Source organism: Lissotriton vulgaris, chromosome 7 (genome assembly GCF_964263255.1).
Source record: "Lissotriton vulgaris chromosome 7, aLisVul1.2, whole genome shotgun sequence".
In the NCBI taxonomy this organism is placed as follows: domain Eukaryota; kingdom Metazoa; phylum Chordata; class Amphibia; order Caudata; family Salamandridae; genus Lissotriton; species Lissotriton vulgaris.
Window position 1 is genome coordinate 33,541,057 of NC_141695.1, and position 19,066 is coordinate 33,560,122.

At 46.8% G+C, this 19,066-nt stretch overlaps 1 protein-coding gene across 1 annotated transcript in view; it reads left to right on the plus strand.

Annotated features, from left to right (window-relative positions):
* LOC147700601 (transient receptor potential cation channel subfamily V member 6-like) overlaps window positions 1-19,066 on the plus strand; it is a 148,773-nt gene that overhangs the window by 44,883 nt on the left and 84,824 nt on the right. Inside the window, exon 2 of the mRNA XM_086929142.1 lies at window positions 6,670-6,725. Within this exon, the coding sequence (XP_086785268.1) occupies window positions 6,670-6,725 (56 nt within the window). The remainder of the gene's footprint in view (window positions 1-6,669; window positions 6,726-19,066) is intronic.

Genomic DNA, 19,066 nt, shown 5'->3' on the forward strand with positions numbered 1-19,066 from the left:
AACACCCTCCTTAAAATCGTACCACCCAAGCTACGCCCTTGATGCCCAGGTAACATTATAGTTATCTCAAAGTTGTTTAAAACGATGCACCTGCTGTAAGCAGCATGGCTCAGGCCAGGTGAACTCTACAGGTGCAGAGTGTTTATGACAACATTTATACTAGCACTGAATTGTCTTGTGTTGTGGCCCACATCGCAGTGCACAGCACGAGCGCCTAAAGGCATGCTGGGTATAGAGTAAAACAGGTGTGTTCTGAGGAGGCCTCGCAGCCCAGGCCTTGGCCAGATGTGCAGGATATTCACATAGCAGAAAAACACATATTTAATGTAAATGGAGCTGATTACATAGTTTGTTGTTATCCAGAAAATCTGAAATAGATCCAGACCTCCTGATTTCATATTGGACATCTCTGGTTTAAGCTGTAGTGGCACTGGAATTGAAATCACCACAACAACAAAAGGTAAACTAAATAACCTTTTTTTGTTAAAGAAAAAAAAAATCTATAACTTAATATATATATATTTTTTTAAATATATTTTCCAAGTTAATTTTAGAAACATAAATGTTGCATTTTGTTTTCAGTGTTCAGTTTGAGAATGTACAATGGGCAGCTTATGATCTTGGGGGATGCGATACTCTATCACAAACGTGACGGATATTCCATTTGCTGTATTACAAGTTCCATAGGATATAATGGAATTCTAATGTGGCGGATGGGACGGAGTGACCCTGTCCGCCAGTGAATGGAAAAGTATTAAAAAAGGTGTCCTCTTGCCTGCAAGATTACACCACCCCATATTTATCTCATTATATGATCATTGCTCACCTAACAGGCGGCTAGAAAAGGGATTTTGAAAGCCGAGGAGGTGGCTACTTCACTGAGTATTTAGGAGCCATCAACACTTGCAGGTTTATGTCAGGTTCATCCATCTGATTTGGGGTGAGACAGAATAGGGGAGTCTTGCAGTGAAATCTCTTACAGTCAGATTGTCTAGAGAGGAAACTCAGCTGTGCCATTGGGCAATGCCATTCGGATCACTTGTCATCCACACCGTAGGAAAAGCGGCTGGGCAATGTGTGTAATAACGATGCATTTTTATATAGTGCTTCATACCACACGGGTGCTGTTTCACAGCACTGTATATAACTACCCACTACTCAGTTTACTGACTTCAGAAGGATGGAAGGCTGCGTTAGCCCTGCCAGGAATGGAAATAGCATGATCCGCAGACCACCGTAGATGTTGGTAATGCGCATGTAGCTCACTGAGCTATCTTCTCGTCCAAATGCACGTTATTGGCAGAGCTGAAGAGAGCTTGTTTCCAGATCAGCCTCCAGCGTTAATATGCATCAGGGCTTCCATCTGCTCTTGTGTAAGGTCACACATTCTGCTCCATCTGCACTTTGATTTGACCTCAAAAGAGGCATGCTGTCTGCATCCAGCCTCATGTGCTTCTGTGAAGAGGACCAGCCCTTCAAGCTTGGACAAGTGACTTAAAGGGAGTGAGGGCTGGCACAAGGAAACTTGTTCTGAAGGGAAATATTCTGAATAAAATGTGCATTTGGTAACATATCTGAGGGTTTGTGAACTCTTAGTCCTTCGCAGCCTAGTGGTACTTGTTTACTTCACTGTGGAGTAATGTTTGGGTGTCATCACATGCCTTGCCATTGTACTGGGGCACACAGCACCACATCTGGAGCCTATCTAATCATCTCTAATAATAATAATACAATCTAATAATCTCTAATCAATTTTCCTTCGGTCGTTTTACCCCAATAGTTCTATTTTAAATATATTTTTAGCTAATATTCACAATTTTGTATTTATTTGAAATATTGCTTCCACATGATACTCTAGTCAAAGTTATGAAAATCCACCACTTTCACCCTCTCAGATCTGGTGAAAAAAAATGCCTACCTATTCTTTTGGGTTTTATCACTGCACTAATATGAACAAATCCTGCGACCTCTCAATTATTTAATGTGTTGGAAATCACCTTCCTCTGCATGGTACTCCCCCAGATGTTTGCTTTCATTACCCCGTTTTTACTGAATTCGTTTTTGTTGGCTTTAGGACTCTGCACAATGCATTAGCTCTCTCTTCCAAACCTAGTAACATAAATAAATATCTATTTAGTATATTTAATTGACTTTTAAGTCCCTAGTATATGAAATTACCTGTACTCTGGGTCTGTAAACTAAATGCTACTAGTGGGCTGAACCACTCATTGTGCCTTCCACTGAAGCAGAAAGTAAAATAATTTCACATATGTAATTGCAGCCTCTGTGGGCAGTTGTAAAATAGTCCTTTTGCCATGCATAAACCTTCATTTGTATACTTATAAGTCACCCCTAAGGGACGCCCCAAAGGTTCATAAGGCAGGGTGCTTGGTATATAAAAAGTAGGGCATGCGTACTTAAGATTTACATATTCCGGCATTGAATACGGCCCCAAAGTTGTTTTTCGCTGTTGCAAGGCTGGCCTTGCCTAGACTAACACTGGTTTATCTTATTACATTTAATATGTGATGAATTCAGTAATGGAGAAGTTATAAAAATACTTCTGTCACTCAAAAATGTGTAATATAAAATCCTCTCTAATGGTAAAGTCAGATTTTGAATAACCTTTTAGAAAGTTGACATTTTTCTACCTTAGCCAAATGTGACCTTCACCCAATGTCGAGGGCCACATGACTGTCAATGACTCCCCCATGATATTATGTGTATCCTTTCCGACAGTGGAATAAGGGCCTTGAGTGTGGGGAAGGGCATTCCTGTCCTGAGCAGGGCATGGGAGTGGTTGTACCCAGACCTTTCCTGAGCTTCCAGAGTAGACTGAGGACGCCACCCAACCTTTTCCTGACTTTGAAAGATGCCTACCCTGCTACTGGAAAATAGAGCTCACACTTGGACCTGCTTGCTCTATTTTCACTAGACAGACTGGAGCCAAACACAAGATAAAGAAAGGGGAGAACTGACCAGAACCAGTTTTAGGGATGGACAAATGAGTGTCACCTACCACAAGCTGGCACTGTATATAAAGTTAGCATCTGCAGAATCTGAATTCAGAACACTCCTGGACCTGAGAAGATTCAGAAGGACTGCTCTGCTGTCAGAAGAAGGAACAAAGAACATGCTTGCCTTAAACCCAGGACACAAAAGTGACTCCAGGGGTCAATTGGCTGACCTACTGTTTGAGCACTGGGTACGCAACAAGCTTCAAGAGGCCTCTCCTGTTTCTCAGCTAACTAACCCCAACTGGACCGGATGTGTCACCACTGTGGGAGTTATTTGCTGACCCCCTAGTACTGTCCTGAAGGTCCTGCAATCTTGTCTGGAGTCAAAGTTTACTCCTCCATGCTCAACTGAAGGTGTCATTGGATCCGATGCAGCACAGTGCAGAACAGTGCAAGGCCTTGCATCGTGACACCGCTCAGCTCCTGATTGACGACTTCACCGTATCTGATGCAGAATGGTGCTGAATGAAGCACGGTCTTGCATCTCAGCACCTCGCAGCTCCTGATCAGCGAGAGTCTTGCATCTCAGCACCTCGCAGCACCTGATCGGCGACTCCAACGCAGAAACTCACAGTACGATGCAGTACCTCTCTTTACAGCACCATGCAACTCCTTATTGTTGGCTCAATAGACCTGATGCAGCTCAATGCAGAGCCTTGTAACACATAACCACACAGTGCAGCCCTGCACCTAAGACAAAACCTTGAACTCCCAGTGGGCCGCATCTGGTCCTATACATGGCCAGCACTCCATTGCTTGAACATTTACCTTTGTCCAGTCTGGCGCAATCGGATACCCACAGTTGGCCCTTCAAGCCTTTTGGCACTATTTTTACCTAAATGATAATGACATGAGTAAACCCATCATCATGTCACAGGTGCAAGAGACATTGCTAGATCCTGGAAGCACACACTAACCTATCCCCAGGAAGGCGTTAATGATCCGGAAAGATCCTTCACCATTATGCATGTGCAAGGGACATTGTTAGATCCTGGAAGCACACACTGACCTATCCCAGAAAGGCGTTAATGTTCTGGGGAGATCCATCAGCATCCCGCAGGTGCAAGGTACATTGCTAGATCCTGGACCACACATTGGCCCATCACAGGAAGGCATTAATGATCCAGGAAGACCCATCAGCATTCCACAGGCACGAAGGACATGATAGATCCTGGAAGCACATATTGATCTATCACAAGAAGGCATTAATGACCTGGGAAGACACAACAATCAATCAATCAATCAATAAATCAGGGGTTAGTTAAGCCCAGCTACTCACCCAGAAGGGTCTCAAGGAGCTGGAGGGCGCAGCTCCTAGGCACTCCCGGAGTGTCGTTAGAGGCCAAGAGGTCTTCCCTGGCCATCGATGAGCCAGGTCTTGAGGCCCTTCAGGAACTTGAAGAGAGTAGGTGTCTGGCGGAGGTGGAGAGGGAGGGTGTTCAATGCCTTTGCCGCAAGGACGGCGAAGGAACCATCTTCTGTTCTGGTCTTCCTGATGTGTGGTACCGTGGCAAGAGAGAGCCAGGCTGAGCGGAGGGATCTTTGGGGTGCGTGGAATGAGAGGCAGTGGTTCATGTAGGCGGGCTGGTGTTGTGGAGGGCTTTGTGGGTGTGGTTGAGAAATTTGAAGGTGATTCTCACCTCGACGGGGAGCCAATGCACAGTCCGCTGGTGTTGGGTGATATGGCACTGGCGCGGTAGGTTGGGGACTAGTCTGGCTGCGGTGTTCTGGATGTTCTGGAGTTTGCGCGTGAGGTTCTGGTTGATCCCGGCATAGAGTGTGTTGCTGTAGTCCAGTCTGCTGCTGATGAGGGCATGGGCGACGGTTTTTCTATGTTCGAGAGGGATCAAGTTGAACGTTTTTCGTAGGAGACGGATTATGTGAAAACAAGAAGAGGTGACAGCGTTGATCTGGTGGTCCATTTTGAGTTTGGAGTCCAAGATGAATCCGAGGTTGCGAGTGTGGTCAGCGGGTGGGGGTGGGTTCCCGAGAGCTTGGGGCCACCAGGTGTCGTTCCAGGCATCGGGATGTGGGCCTATGATTAGTACTTCGGGTTTGTCTGTGTTCAGTTGTAGGCAGCTGTGCTTCATCCACCTGGCGACTGCTTCCATTCCTTCATGAAGGTTGCGTTTTGAGATATTGGGTTCATTGACTAGTGATAGGATAAGTTGCGTGTCGTCTGTGTATGATACGATGTTGAGTTCGTGTGATCTGACGATGGAGGCAAGAGGGGCCATGTAGACGCTGAACAGAGTAGGGATGATGGGGGATCCTTGGGTGACCATGTAGAGAGATGGCGTGGTCTCCGAGATGAAGGTAGGGAGGCTGACCTGCTGCATTCTACCTGAGATAAATTAGCAAATCCAGTCAAGGGCTTCATTCCAGATTCCTGCATTGAGGAGTCTGCGGGCTAGGGTGCGGTGTGAGACTGTGTTGAGGGCCGCGGAGAGGCCCAGGATGATGAGGGCCATAGTCTCCCCTCTGTCGAGGAGGGAGCGGATGTTGTCTGTGGCGGCGATGAGGGTAGTTTCTGTGCTGTGGTTCTTTCTAAACCCTATTGAATGGGGCATCATTTGTAAATTGTGTGTGTTTCACCCCTCCATCCCATTCTAAGGTGGACATAGTTGAAATTTACAATATGTTTCCAAAATATATTTGCAAAATTATACAACGAAAACCCTGACGGTGTGAGCCCAACTTGTAATCCCATTTCAAGTGCAAAAGTGGTTTTCCCTGGCGGGTGGAAGGTAAATATGAGAGGCTGGAATCTCATCCTCTGCCCCCACAGACAGCTGATTAACCGACCTCAGCATGAGGTGAAGGGTCAAGAAAATCTCCACGCCTTCATAGAAAGTTCCTTCAACAAGGAACAATATGTTTACATTTTCAAAGTTTTTCTGACTTCTTTTATACTCGCAATAACTTGAAAAATTCACCATCCACAAACACAAAAGTGTAAAGAGGAGTGCGACCCCTGAATGGTCTGTTTTTGGATTCAAAAGGGAGTGTAAAAAAGATACAATTGAATGGCATTGGCACCAAACTAGCGCTGTATAATGACGCGTCCAAACTCAGCACACAGCCTGCCCTGAGGGATGATTTGTGCGCCTCACCCCTTCTGCAGCATAGGGGCGCTGCTCGTGCATGGATAAACATATGGAAATGAATGCCTGAGCTGCTAGATTCTCAGTGATTGCACCCTCATTAAACATACACCTTTCTGGTAAATGATGCTCTGCTTTGATAAGAGCACCAGCAATGACCTTGGGGTGACCCTGAACTATCTAAGTGAAGTATCCCTGTCACACCAGCCATGCCATCCTCTCAGGAGGGAGGGCGCCCACGTGATCTTCTGCTGATGAGGGGTTTTCCATAGACCAGGGGAGATCGCCCATGGAGCATTAAACACTGCAACCTCCCCGCAGCTAAGCATTGCTGGCAGCTTTCTACAGCACGGGTCATTTCTGTCAACAGACAGGTTTGTCAGGACGTGTGTGCCTGGGACAGACCTCTGTACATGGACGCCGTCTCTTCTGCAGAAGTGTCAGCATACATCTTATTATCCTAAGACCTTTGAGGTGAAGCCCAGTTCCTTCTTCAAGCAGGAAGGATGCTTTCTGAGCTCTTTGCTAAAAGCATGCGTCTGTTTCAGTACCAGAGGGAGAGCCTTCCCCACCGAGACCACCTCCACCTGCTCCAGAACAAGAGGTAAGTCAGTCTGTCTTTCCTGGTCAGTGGCTCCGATCCCTGGGGTGTGGGGGTGCCGAGCCCCCTCAACCTTGAAAGAATTTAGACGGAGAGCGAACAATGAAGGGCTCTTGTAATGCTTTTCTTCTGGCACCATTGTTGTGTGTTTTCAAATACAGACGGTGAAATATCCCCTATACCTTTAGGGATATATTTATGACACTTGTGGCGCAGAGCAGCGCAGCAACTCTCCTTGATCTGCTGCGTCACAGGGAAAAGGGAGGAAGATGCCATATTTATCCAATCCATGCATCCCTGCCCTCTCTCCCTGCGATGGTACCGTTTGGGCAACCTATAGCAGGCCTCCTTGCACACTGGTGCCAGGGGGCCTCCATTGCAGGCAGGATTGTTTTCCTGCAAAAAGAAGCCTCTTCATGCACAGAAAGCAGTCCTAAGAGGCGTTATCTTCTTTCAACGTCTGCGGCAGAATGCTGGTGGTAAATGTAGGTGCCTCGCGCCAACATAGGCAGGGAAAGATTGCAGAATGCAGATTGCCGCAGACGTAGTAAGGAAAAATAAGGAGAAATAAAGATATGTCTCCTTATTACCCCTCACCTGGGGAGGCTTATCTTTTTGACACATTTCCTGACACTGTGCCCATGGAACGCCTCTTTAAAAAAAAATATATATATATATATATATAGCGCGGATTAGACCAGAGACTTCGGGTATCAGAGCACTATACATGAGCACCACTTTCGTTACAGAAGAACACATTCATTTTTGTTAGGCACAGAGAGATTTAGGGGCAGATTTACAAGCCCCTTGTGCCTCTTTTATGCAGCGGCGGCGCAAAAGATACGCCATGGTGCGGGATACTTACAACGCGACGCATCTGGTAGATGCGTCACGTTGTAAAGCCCTGCGTCAGAAGGAGGCGTTCCTGCGTAGGGGGGGATTCAGGCACAGAAAAGCCTCCTCAACGTGGCTGAGTGAAATCTACAAGATTCACTTTTGGGTCCATGCTGCGTCAAAACCCTGTGCCTGCTTGAAGCAGGCGTAAGGATTGACCCAGCATTGTAAGAATAGGGCCCCCCAGAGCATTGCTGGAGCTGCGTCCGCTTGCGATGCAACTCCAGCAATGCGCCGTTTTTGCCTTATACTGCGCCAGATTGTAAATATGGGGCATCCAGGGTGGCTGAGCTGCGGCCCACAATAACTGGCACATCCCTGCTGATATGCAGGGATGCGCCAGTTATAGTAAATCTGCCCCTAAGTGATTTACCCAGAATCCCAGGATGTTGAGCGTTGCTGCCGAGACTCAAACCCAGTTCCCCAGATTCGAGGTTGGCCGCTCTAGCCGTAAGGCTACATCCTCTCCCTGGTGCAGAGTAATACACTACAGCGATTTGCACTGCATTGCATTATTCTATATTTTTGAAGCCATTTAAAGCCACAAGGTGTGTTTCAAGAGCGACGCAGACCGGGTCATCAATATTGTTCTTAGCGTGGTGCCGTTACTGGTCGGCGCCTCTACTCTAAAAACCGTTCCAGCAACACTGCATTGTTTGGGCTCATGTGATGCTCAAGTTGTTATGACAAGCAGGCAGATTCGCACCTACCCTTTTCATATGAAATCAGATGTCAGTTTTATTTATGAAATTCATGTCACAGAGTTTAAGGTATCGCTGATGACTATGTGCGACACAGAAGGAGGATAAAACCTTTAAAACAGAAATAGGTTTAGCTGCCAGGTGCATTGCAGCATTTTTTTTTTAAATAAAAGCTGATATATTAGTAGTTTCACCAGTCGGTGTCTTTTACAACCAGCTCCAGTACAAGAATTTTCAGAACTCCAGTTGAAAGTGTACTATCGCCAGGGGCGGCTCTAGGCTCATGGCGGCCCTGGGCAGGGAGCGTAGTTAGGGGGCCCCGGAAAAGGGGGTCCGGGAGGGGCAGAGGGCAGAGGCCAGTGAAGAGGGGGGGTCAGGGTGTTTGGAAGTGGAACAGAGCCGGTGGCCGGCAAATCCCTGCCAGGGGCCGCCATGCAAATATGTATCCATCCTCAGAGGATTATTATATTAAGGATATATATTGGTGTGGTGGCCCCTGGGGTTTGGCGGCCCTTTGCAGGTGCACAGCTTGCACATGCCTAAGGCCGCCCCTGCTATCGCCCAATGGCGAGTGTCCTCAAACTTTCTAAAATTGAATCCATCTAGACCAGACTCCTCACTTACGCTTGTGAATCTTGAAGGGTGGGACAATGACCGTCTGCCACAGTGATGGACCACGCCATGCCGGTGCCAACATGCCAAGAAGGCCAGGTCTCTTCATTGGTTCCTCATTTACCCTGTCAAACCAACAAGGTCGCCAGCAGCTGTGTCTTTCATCTTCATATTTTGAAATAAATTCTCCCATTTCTGGATTCCCACCTCCATTTTCCAGCTGTCAATGCCCCACTCCCATCCCTGCAAGACGACAGCAATGCAATCTATCCAGCTTCACCTACTAGACTATTTCAACGCCTCCCAAAGCGGGAGTCTGCTTGTTATGGTGTTGTTCTATGTATGCCTCCTTTAGTAGGAATTCTACATCACTCTCCCCTACCTATTCGTAGTGAGTCATTTTCAATTACTGGGCCTGAACAGCCACGTGATCTCCAAATATTCCCTCTTATTGATTCATAAATCCAGGGCAATAGAACACCTTCTATGACTGCACCCAAGATCCGGAACCCCACAGCCCTGTATTCATGGTCTGATTCTAGACTTCATCCACTTTAAGAAACTGTTGCAAAGTACACTTTCCCTCTGTTAGGCTCTTAAGGCCCAATTCACAAAGGTAAAAGGACAAAGTTTCAGGGGCATATCATCAAGCGACAGCAATAATTATCGCTGGCCAGTGTGAACATTTCTATCGCCGTCTATTGCCGGATCCAATCGCCTGTTAGCGCACTATTAACAACACGCATCGCAGAGGCGATAGAAATCCCGGCAATAGCGGTGAAAAGCGGGAATATTGCTTAATTACCAGTGATAAAGAACAGCTATAGGGAAATCATTGTTGATAGGGAGATGTGGACTTAGCTTTACAATCCACCTCCCAGGATACATATAGGTAAGTCAGAAAATTAGCAGGTGTTAGAAACCGGCGACATGTTCAGTTAGCACAACTTTTTATGTCACTAGGCAGGTTAGTTAAATCCTTGTTGATAGTGAGAAGCTGTGTTAGCGACTATTTTATCTGAATTTCAGTCAGGAACGCCCAGCTTGCATCTCATTAGCGATTCGAGGTGAGGCTCAAAGGAAATGGGCGCTAAGGCATGGATTCACATGCTAGCGTGACCTTGCTGATATTGCGATATATTTATTGCTGCTTTTCGCCCGAAAATGGACGCTAAAGCAGCGATAATTCTATTGGGGGCCCTTGATGATGGGCCCCTCAGTTTACTACTTTCAGCATTCACAAAGGTAGCTTTTGAACAGTAGCTTTAATTCCATACTCAGTGGAGTTTCTGCACTCGCAGTGGAATCTTCGCACTCGGAGTAAAATCTTTCATCTTGACTGTGGAGATTCTGCCCCAGTGCAAACGAGAAGATACTACTCATAACTTACCTTTGTGGATACAGAAAATCAGTAAGGTTAGACCTTTGGTGTCATAAGCCTGAAGACACCCACAAGACCAACACTCTGGCAGGTATCGCTATCACCATCAGATCCACTCTCCCACCCATCACTGCACTGGCAAAGGAGCAAATGACCTGTTATCATGACACCACATCACCTAGTGCTATTTTAATTTTTGGCAAGAGTCTCTCGGTCCTCTCATGATCACCAAATGCTCCTATTGCAAAGGTGTGTGTCTTGGGGCAGCCATTTCATGCACCTTGAGATGGGGGGATGTAAACTTGGCTTCCAGAAGTTGCTCCATATTGACCCTTCACACAAGCTGCGGCTCGTGGCAGCAGAAGGGGAGCTGCCTTTTGTCCCACACTTTCAAACAAAGTGCACAGGATTGGGGCAAATGGGTTCCCTTCGTGCTGATTGTTTTATTGTTTGATTGTGGTTATTGGAGGGCGCCTGCACAGTAAATGCTTTGGAAACATGATTGATGGAGGCTGACTGCTGCACACCAAGGACAGACTCATCCACCACTTCTTTTGCTGCTTTTCATTTGCTCTGGACTAGATTGTGGGGATATAACTTGCTAAAGGGTCCTCTAGAAGGTATATCTGGTCATCTGCATATATTTATTGGCTGGCGCAATAACGTATGGGAACATTTCCTACCAAATCAATGATTTTAGATACACTTGCAATTGTATTTGTTGGTGTCTGCCTGCATTCTGGTGTTCATGAACACTAGAAACACGAACAGTAAAGGCAAGTGACCTAAGTAAGCGATAAAGAACCCCCTGCCGTCCATTATAAGGATATTGCAAGTCACTGAGGAGCTCATTAACCATTGCGGGGGGGGCGGGATTTTGATCGCTATCTTATCACCTTTGATCTAAACCCCGTTCTGGTCGACTGAACCTTTGTTGCCTGTCTTTGAGGAAAGAAGGTGCATCTCTTACCAGGTTAGTTCAATCAATGATGGACTCCGCTCGGAAGAACCACAAACAACTTCTAGCTTTCAAGGATTTATTATAAAGTTAGGGTAAGTTGTAAGTACAAGCATCTCAGCATAATATTCACCAGATACATGGGTACGATTACATACATGTGCTCTCTGAAAACCCTCAGGCGAGCAAAGAAAACTACCAAAACTAGCTCCAATATTAATAGAGCTGCAAGCATGGACACATATTGTGATCTCTCAATCATTTACAGGCGGAGTAAAGGGTCAGGTTAGGCTGTCCCTACCCTGCTCTGGATGGTATCCCTACTTAACAGAATCCCAACCTACCAAAAGGTGTCAGCGGTGAATGACTCCCTAGGGAGATCACCCACTCTTAGTCTCTAGATGAAAACCTATAATCGCCGGTCATGACCCCTCTCTGCCTACCCATCCGCTCTCTAAAGGGTCCTCAGGCGTCTGCTCTAACTCCACCCAGGGGTGCTGTCCCTAATACAAAAACACAATCTCATTTGAGACGCCCCTCGAGAGACGCCCCTCACGTGATGTCGCTTCTGGCTTTTTCCATGGTTTTCTTCATTGAGGCCTCGTGCGTTAGAGTTGACCTTACTTCTCAGACTCTTCTCCGGCCCGCTGATACCCCTCAAACATTCCTAAACCCTCCTCCAGGTCTGGTTCATTTCCCTGAACAACCTTCTATTCATTCTGCGTATAATTGGATCCCCCTTCCCATTTGTAGACAGACATCTGCAGCCAGGATCCCAATTCTCATAAACTTCTAACAGAAGTTTGCAACATTCCGTCTCGGCGCACTTGGCTCATACTAATACGTGTAAATCAAACATGGCTAAACATTTCAGGCCTACAACGTTTCTCATAGTGATTATATTCTTCAAATCCTTCATTAATCAACATCATGTTAATAGTCTGCTTTATGATTATATAAACACATCTATATAATATAAACCTATTGCATACCTAACTACTAAATATCATTTAGTGCAACCCACGTCGTGCAAATTAATACCTTTCCCAAACCCTTTCAGCTCTGGCCCTGAGGCCTACTCCGTTCTGTGTTTACAGCCTGTCATTCTTTCATTTTAGCAGCTACACGACATGGATTCAGGATTAATCACGTCTAATAAGGTTATACATGTGCATACATTTCTGCATTAGTTCCACTTCTACATAAATCTCTGGATTAACTACACATTTCGGAATATAAGTGAATATAATGTTAGCACTCATGGCATTTCTCTTCATGATAGTGCGTACTACGTGTAAGTGTGATGTACTGCTACAATTCGTTCAGTTTGCGCTCTCTCAGTTCCCCCCTTTGATGACCTCCAGGGGTCATCACTAACATTTAAACTGAACTAATTGCTAATGTTCCTCGCTTCTGTGTTTCCAGAGCCCTCAGGCTCCTATACTGATTGTCTTGTATTGCAGCCAATCTCTGTAGCTGCTCTCTCTGGGCTCTCTCCAATCGCTTTGATCTATACCATTTGTATGCCCTCACCAATCCCCACAACATGATCACACAGATCAATATTATGATGATAGGTTTCAGCACATACCATACGAAGCTCTTTCCCAAGTTGGCGAACCAACCTCCAACGTCACCCATTCCATGGCCCACCTTTTCCCAAACATTTTCTCTACTCAGGTCTTCGATCTCCTTGTGGATATTAGTTATATTCATGATAACTTTCTCCAGGGGCTTTGAATTGTCTGGAATGTAGGTACAACATTCCTGGACCTTCAAAGCCTTACAGACTCCGCCCTCCTTTGCTAGCAGGACGTCTAATGCAAGACGGTTTTGGAGTACCATGGCCCTTATCGATTGCATCTCTCCTTCCACCAGCATTAAGGACCTTGCAGTGCTAGCAGACAACCTGTCTACGACTGTTGCCAGTCGTCTAATTTTGACATCATTGAGGATCAGTCCTAAAAGAGGAAATACGGCTCCAAATACATCTCCAACCATTTCCGCATCTCCCAGGTCTCTTCTCCCCCTTACTGAAGCCTTGCCCTCGATGATCTCTAAGTCTTGGGCATGGTATATTTTGGGGAAGATAATTGCCAAATAACATGAGCCATACCAGTTGTCAGGCAGTCTCACGTAAGCATTTCTTCCACACACAAAATATACATTTGGAATCACTTGCATTCCTTTCAAGAAATCTTTGGTATAATATTCTAAATTGAAAGCATGTTCACAACTGACTTCTCCTACGTATACATTTTCATAATACGTTTTGGCTCTGTGAAGACATAACTTTCCTCTCTGCGCTTTATCCAAAGCTATTGGACCACTACTACCCTTTCTCTTGTGTGCCTTCTCTTCCTCGGTCCAATCTGTTTTCCATTGTCCTGATTTTTTCAAAATCTTCTGCCTTCTGTATCGATCATCCACCTGCCCTATAAACTTTTTCTCGACCTCTGACACCTTGCATGTCAAATTATTTCTGCGGGCATGTGAAGTATCTAAGGTAATCCAAGGAATGAAAAACTTGGCCAATCTGTCTTCACTCTTCCAGTAGTCCCATTTATTCATTTGTTTGTAATTTGGGACTTCTGGTAACACTGAATCATAATTGGAGAAATAGTATTCAAAACTATCTCTCCCATAAAATATACTAAGCAACAAGCTACATGTAATGCCATATGTCAGCGGGAGGTGATGGTATCTAATGCCTTCATCTACAGACGCCGGCAACTGCATGCAGACATAGCAGTCCTTAACCTCCATGGCATCCACGTATTCGTACAGAAGTTTAGCATAAGCGTTTGACCTAAAGTCACCTTGGGACTCATCCATATGTAATCTGCGGGCTTCTGCTGCTAATAACGCCTTTTCCTGTATACTTTCTCCTTTCTCACCAGCAACAGTGGGTTTTGGTGTCACCACAGACTTCTCATCTGGTACCCTTGCCTCCCCCTCATGTCCCACTACATATGAAACTGTTACGACTAAAGCTATCAGAAGTATCACTCCTACAATTAGTGTGCCTATTATACATTTGGCCCTATGACTCGGGGTGCCTGCTTCCATCTCGTCAGACGGTAGGATTCTCTTTCTTATTTCAACACAAAGCTCTTTTCTTCTCGTCCCTTTACAGTCTCTTTTGTTCCTTCAGTCTTTCGAACCCCACAACTGGAAGCTGGCAACTCCTTTGCAAAAGTCCTTTAAAGCTTCAACACAGACAACCCTAGCCCTTCTCCGTCAACTTATGGGAAGGTCCCTAAGAATTTCTGCTTCCTAGGCGCTAGGTAATCTTCTTTTTCTTATTTATTTACAAAAGTCTTTAAGCATCCACAATCAGGCTTGGGCCTGCGGCTTGAACGGCATAGTTCAGTATTTCCAGGCGAAGAGTGTGCTCTTCATGGCTTGTTATCTTTGTTCCAAAGTCAGGGAATTGCAATTCTGTGAAAAACATGTGCTTTAACTTGCTGAGGCGGGGAGGGCTGGGGAGTGTGAAAGTTAGTGACCCTTCTGCTTCGACTCCGGGTACTAACAGCTGTACTTCCACTGTGATGATGGGCTCAGAACTGGACACCACCACCGCTCGTATCCTCCCTGTCTCCCGTTCCAAAGACATTTGTCGCCAGATATGTCCACTCGGGGGTGGCGTATCTTCTGCGAGGCACACGTACTCTTCTTGACCTTCTTAGATCTGGTGCTTCAGAGCCCTGCGCACCTTCTTCCTGGTCTGAGTCTTCCGATACCGGAGCAAGGGTTCTCTCTGGAGTTGACCTCAGGCTAGAACTCCATCTTTGTGGCCAAGTAGCTTCTCCACGTACCCTTCTGCTCCTTCTCCTTCTGGTCTGTTCACGCTCCCTTTCAGACTGGTCGGTCTCTGATTCGGTCTCCCAGCTACTTTCTCCTTCAGTAGCGTCGTCTGTTCCGCTGTTGTACTGACCGTCCTCAGCTTTGTCAGACTCGTTCCCTGCTCCTTCAGGCACCTCTACAGCTTGGCTAGCCCCCTCTATGGCTTCTCGGTCCACAGCTGGACTTCTATCCGAGAGAGGAGCTGTTTCTTCCAGAGGTGCTGGAACCCTCCGCGTATGCGACGCGTGGATCCAATTGGGCAGGCCTCCCACCTTCACTGCGGTGTTCGTGATCAGGATGATCTGATAGGGTCCTCGCCAGCGAACATCCAGGCAGCTTCTTCTCACGTGCTTTCGTACAAGCACCCAGTCTCCAGGGTACAGGTCATGGCACGGCTCCTGGCACGACGGAACTTCGGCAGCCTGCACCTGAAGGGACACAGAATGAATGGCGTCAGACAGCCCCTTACAATAGTCCAGGATCATATCATCTGTGATGTTTAACAATGCAGCAGTGGGTACAGATGGCAGCCTCATTGCTCTCCCCATTAACACCTCGTGGGGTGACAATCCCGTTCTTCTGTCTGGGGTACTACGGAGGCTCATAAGGACCAATGGCAGAGCATCAGGCCAACTCAGGGACGTTGATGAACACATCTTAGCAATTCGAGCTTTAATGGTGCTATTTATCTGCTCCACGATTCCTGATGCTTCTGGTCGGTAACTACAATGCAATTTCTGGTCTATATTCAGGGCTGCACAAATCATCTTCACAAGCTCGCTGTTGAAATGCGTCCCCCTATCTGATTCCAAAGAGGCCGGCACCCCGAATCTAGGGATGAGTTCCCTGAGCAGTAACTTGGCTACTGTGAGGGTGTCACACCTACGTGTAGGGTATGCCTCGACCCATCTGGAAAATACGCAAACAACCACCAAAACATAACGTAGGCGGTTGCACCTTGGCAATTCAATGAAATCTAACTGCATCCTATTGAATGGACCTCCAGACCTCCCTATGTGGCTCAGTGCAACTGGTGTTTTCTTCCCTACATTCAGCTGCTGACAGGTCACACAACGTTGGCACACTGCTTCGGCTGCTACTCTAAACTTAGGGTTATACCAGGTCTGCCTGAATACCCTCAGCATAGCGTCTCTCCCTAAGTGTACTGGACCATGGATCTGTCTAGCCATTGGGCTCACCAGCTCATTGGGTAACACTGCCCTTCCATCTGCCGAGACCCAGAAGTGAGCCTCACCCACCACACATCCTGCCTTTTCCCATGTTTGCTTTTCAACCTCGGGTGCGTTATCTTGCATGCACTTCAGCTCATCCCAAGTGTCGACAGTTTCCAATATCATGGCTAATTCAGTTCTTACATTTATTCCACCTACTTCCACTTCTGTGAAAGAGTAGCCTTGCTCCGCGCAGTACCTCGCAACTTCGTCGGCATATCTATTGCCTTGTGACACGAAGTCCATATTTCGAGTATGAGCGGTGCACTTCACAACTGCAATCCCTGCTGGACATTGCAAAGCTTCTAACAGTAGACGCACAAACTCTCCATTTCGAATGGGAGAGCCTGAAGACGTCATGTAACCTCTCTGAGACCATAACTGCCCGTAATCATGAACTACCCCGTAACCGTATTGGCTGTCGGTGTATATGGTGACTCGAATTTGGTTGCTTGCCAGGCAGGCACGCGTTAATGCAATAATCTCGGCTACCTGAGCGGAGTGTACTCCTTCCAGGCATCCAGCTTCCACAATTCAAGAAATCGTACAAACGGCGTAAGCTGCTCTCAACTGCCCAACTTCGTCTCTTACACATGAGCCATCAACAAAGAAAATTTCATCGGGGTCAGTCAGTGGCTCATCCACGATGTCGGGTCTCGGTTTGGTGCATAGTTCAGTCACATCGAGGCAATCATGGTCTGTACATTCATCATCATCGATATCACTTGGGAGAGGCATCAAGGTAGCAGGGTTCAAAACAGAGCATCTCTTGAGGGTCACGTTCTCTGCAGCAAGAATGACTTGCTCATAGCGCGTGAGCCTGCTGTTGGTCAGATGCTGTGTTTTGGTCCTGGTCATCAACAGTTCAACCGAGTGGGGCACATACACCTCTAACGGGTGCCCCATCACGATGTTCTCGCAACGCTCGATACTGACACCTGTTGCAGCAACGGATTTGAGACATCCGGGCAACGCTGCGGCTACTGGGTCTAACGTAGCCGAGAAATAGGCAACTGGTCTACGGGCATTCCCGTGAATTTGGACCAACACAGATAACGCACAACCCTCTCTCTCACAACAGTAAAGCAAGAATGGTTTATCGTAATCAGGCATTCCCAGAGCAGGAGCACGACACAGGTCCTCTCTCAGCTGCAGGAACGCCATCAAACAGTCTTTGTCCCATGGTACCGGATCACTCACCTCCTTGTGCGTCAGTTTTTGCAAGGGTTTTGCTTTCAGTGAAAAGTTTGCGATCCACTGTCGGCAATAACCCACCATCCCTAGAAACATCCTGACTTCTCTCTGTGTCTTTGGCGCATTCATTTTCATGATCGCCTCTATTCTGTCTGGTGACACTTTTCGTTTACCCTTTTCTATTCTGTGCCCCAAGTACTGCACTTCTGTCAAGCAGTACTGCAATTTTCCCGGGGACACCTTGTGCCCATTTACAGCTAGGTGATTTAGCAAAGCAATGGAATCCTCCCTGCAAGCTTCCTCTGTCTCTGACGCAACAAGGAGATCGTCTATGTACTGGACCAGAACTGACTTCTGGGGCAGTACCAGACTTTCAAGATTCTTCTTCAATAGCTGGTTAAAGATCGATGGGCTTTCTGTATACCCCTGGGGGATACGACACCATGTTAATACGCGATTTTCCAGCTTAAAAGCGAAAAGGAAATGGCTATCCTCATCCAATGGGATCGAAAAGAAAGCCTGGCAAAGATCAATCACAGTGAACCACTCAGCTTGGAACGGCATCTGAAACAATATCACGGATGGATTCGGTACCACTGGACAACATGAGACAACTATGTTATTAATCTTTCCCCATTTGGTTTCTGCAAACCCATGATCGGGGAGTTACATGGACTACCCACGATTTCCTTCAGTATTCCCTGCTTAATCATGGATTCGATCACTGGTTTTATGCCTGCAATCGTTTCTGGAGTCAATTTATATTGGGGTGTTCTTGGAAACTCGGCGTGCGGTTTCACTACTTTTTTCACTGGGTCTACTCCCTTGACCAGTCCGATCTCTTCCCCAGTGAAATCCCACACTTCTGGTGCTACGGTCTCTCTCAGATCCCATGGGAGCTCATCCACGGTCAAAGTGGGATACAACTCCACACATATTCTGGAATTTGCGACTTTGAAGTCCGCATCGTCATCATTGGTCAACACCTCCACTCCTTGAGGTGTACAATATATTGTGCAATTCAATTTACACAAAAGGTCTCTTCCTAACAGACATACAGGACTAGAATCGCAAACCACAAACTGATGCTCATCGCTGTATTTCCCTATTTTCACCTGCACTGGTTCTGTCAATTGGCTAGTCATTCTCCTGTTTGCGACCCCCACCACTTGTATAGTCTCTCCAGACATGGGCAGGCCTGGAACTGCGGCTGATCTTATCGTGGATCGGGTGGCTCCTGTGTCCACTAGGAAGGTCGTGGGGCACCCTGCTACTTCTGCCTCCACGTAGGGTCCCCTTTGGTCCACATCTAAGGCTGCCCCGAGGGTGCAGTCTTCTCTTTCTACTCTCTGTCCTGTTAGCGGATCGATGTAATAGCATTCCTCTCCTCCTACAAACAGCGGCATCTGTCTATATGTCTTACCCATGGTCCCTACTCTGGGTGGCTGGGGGAACTGGGCTCGCGGAGGTGGAGTCCCCCCTTTGAGCACCTTTCCTTGGTAGGGTATAACCCCTCTCGCTGGAGT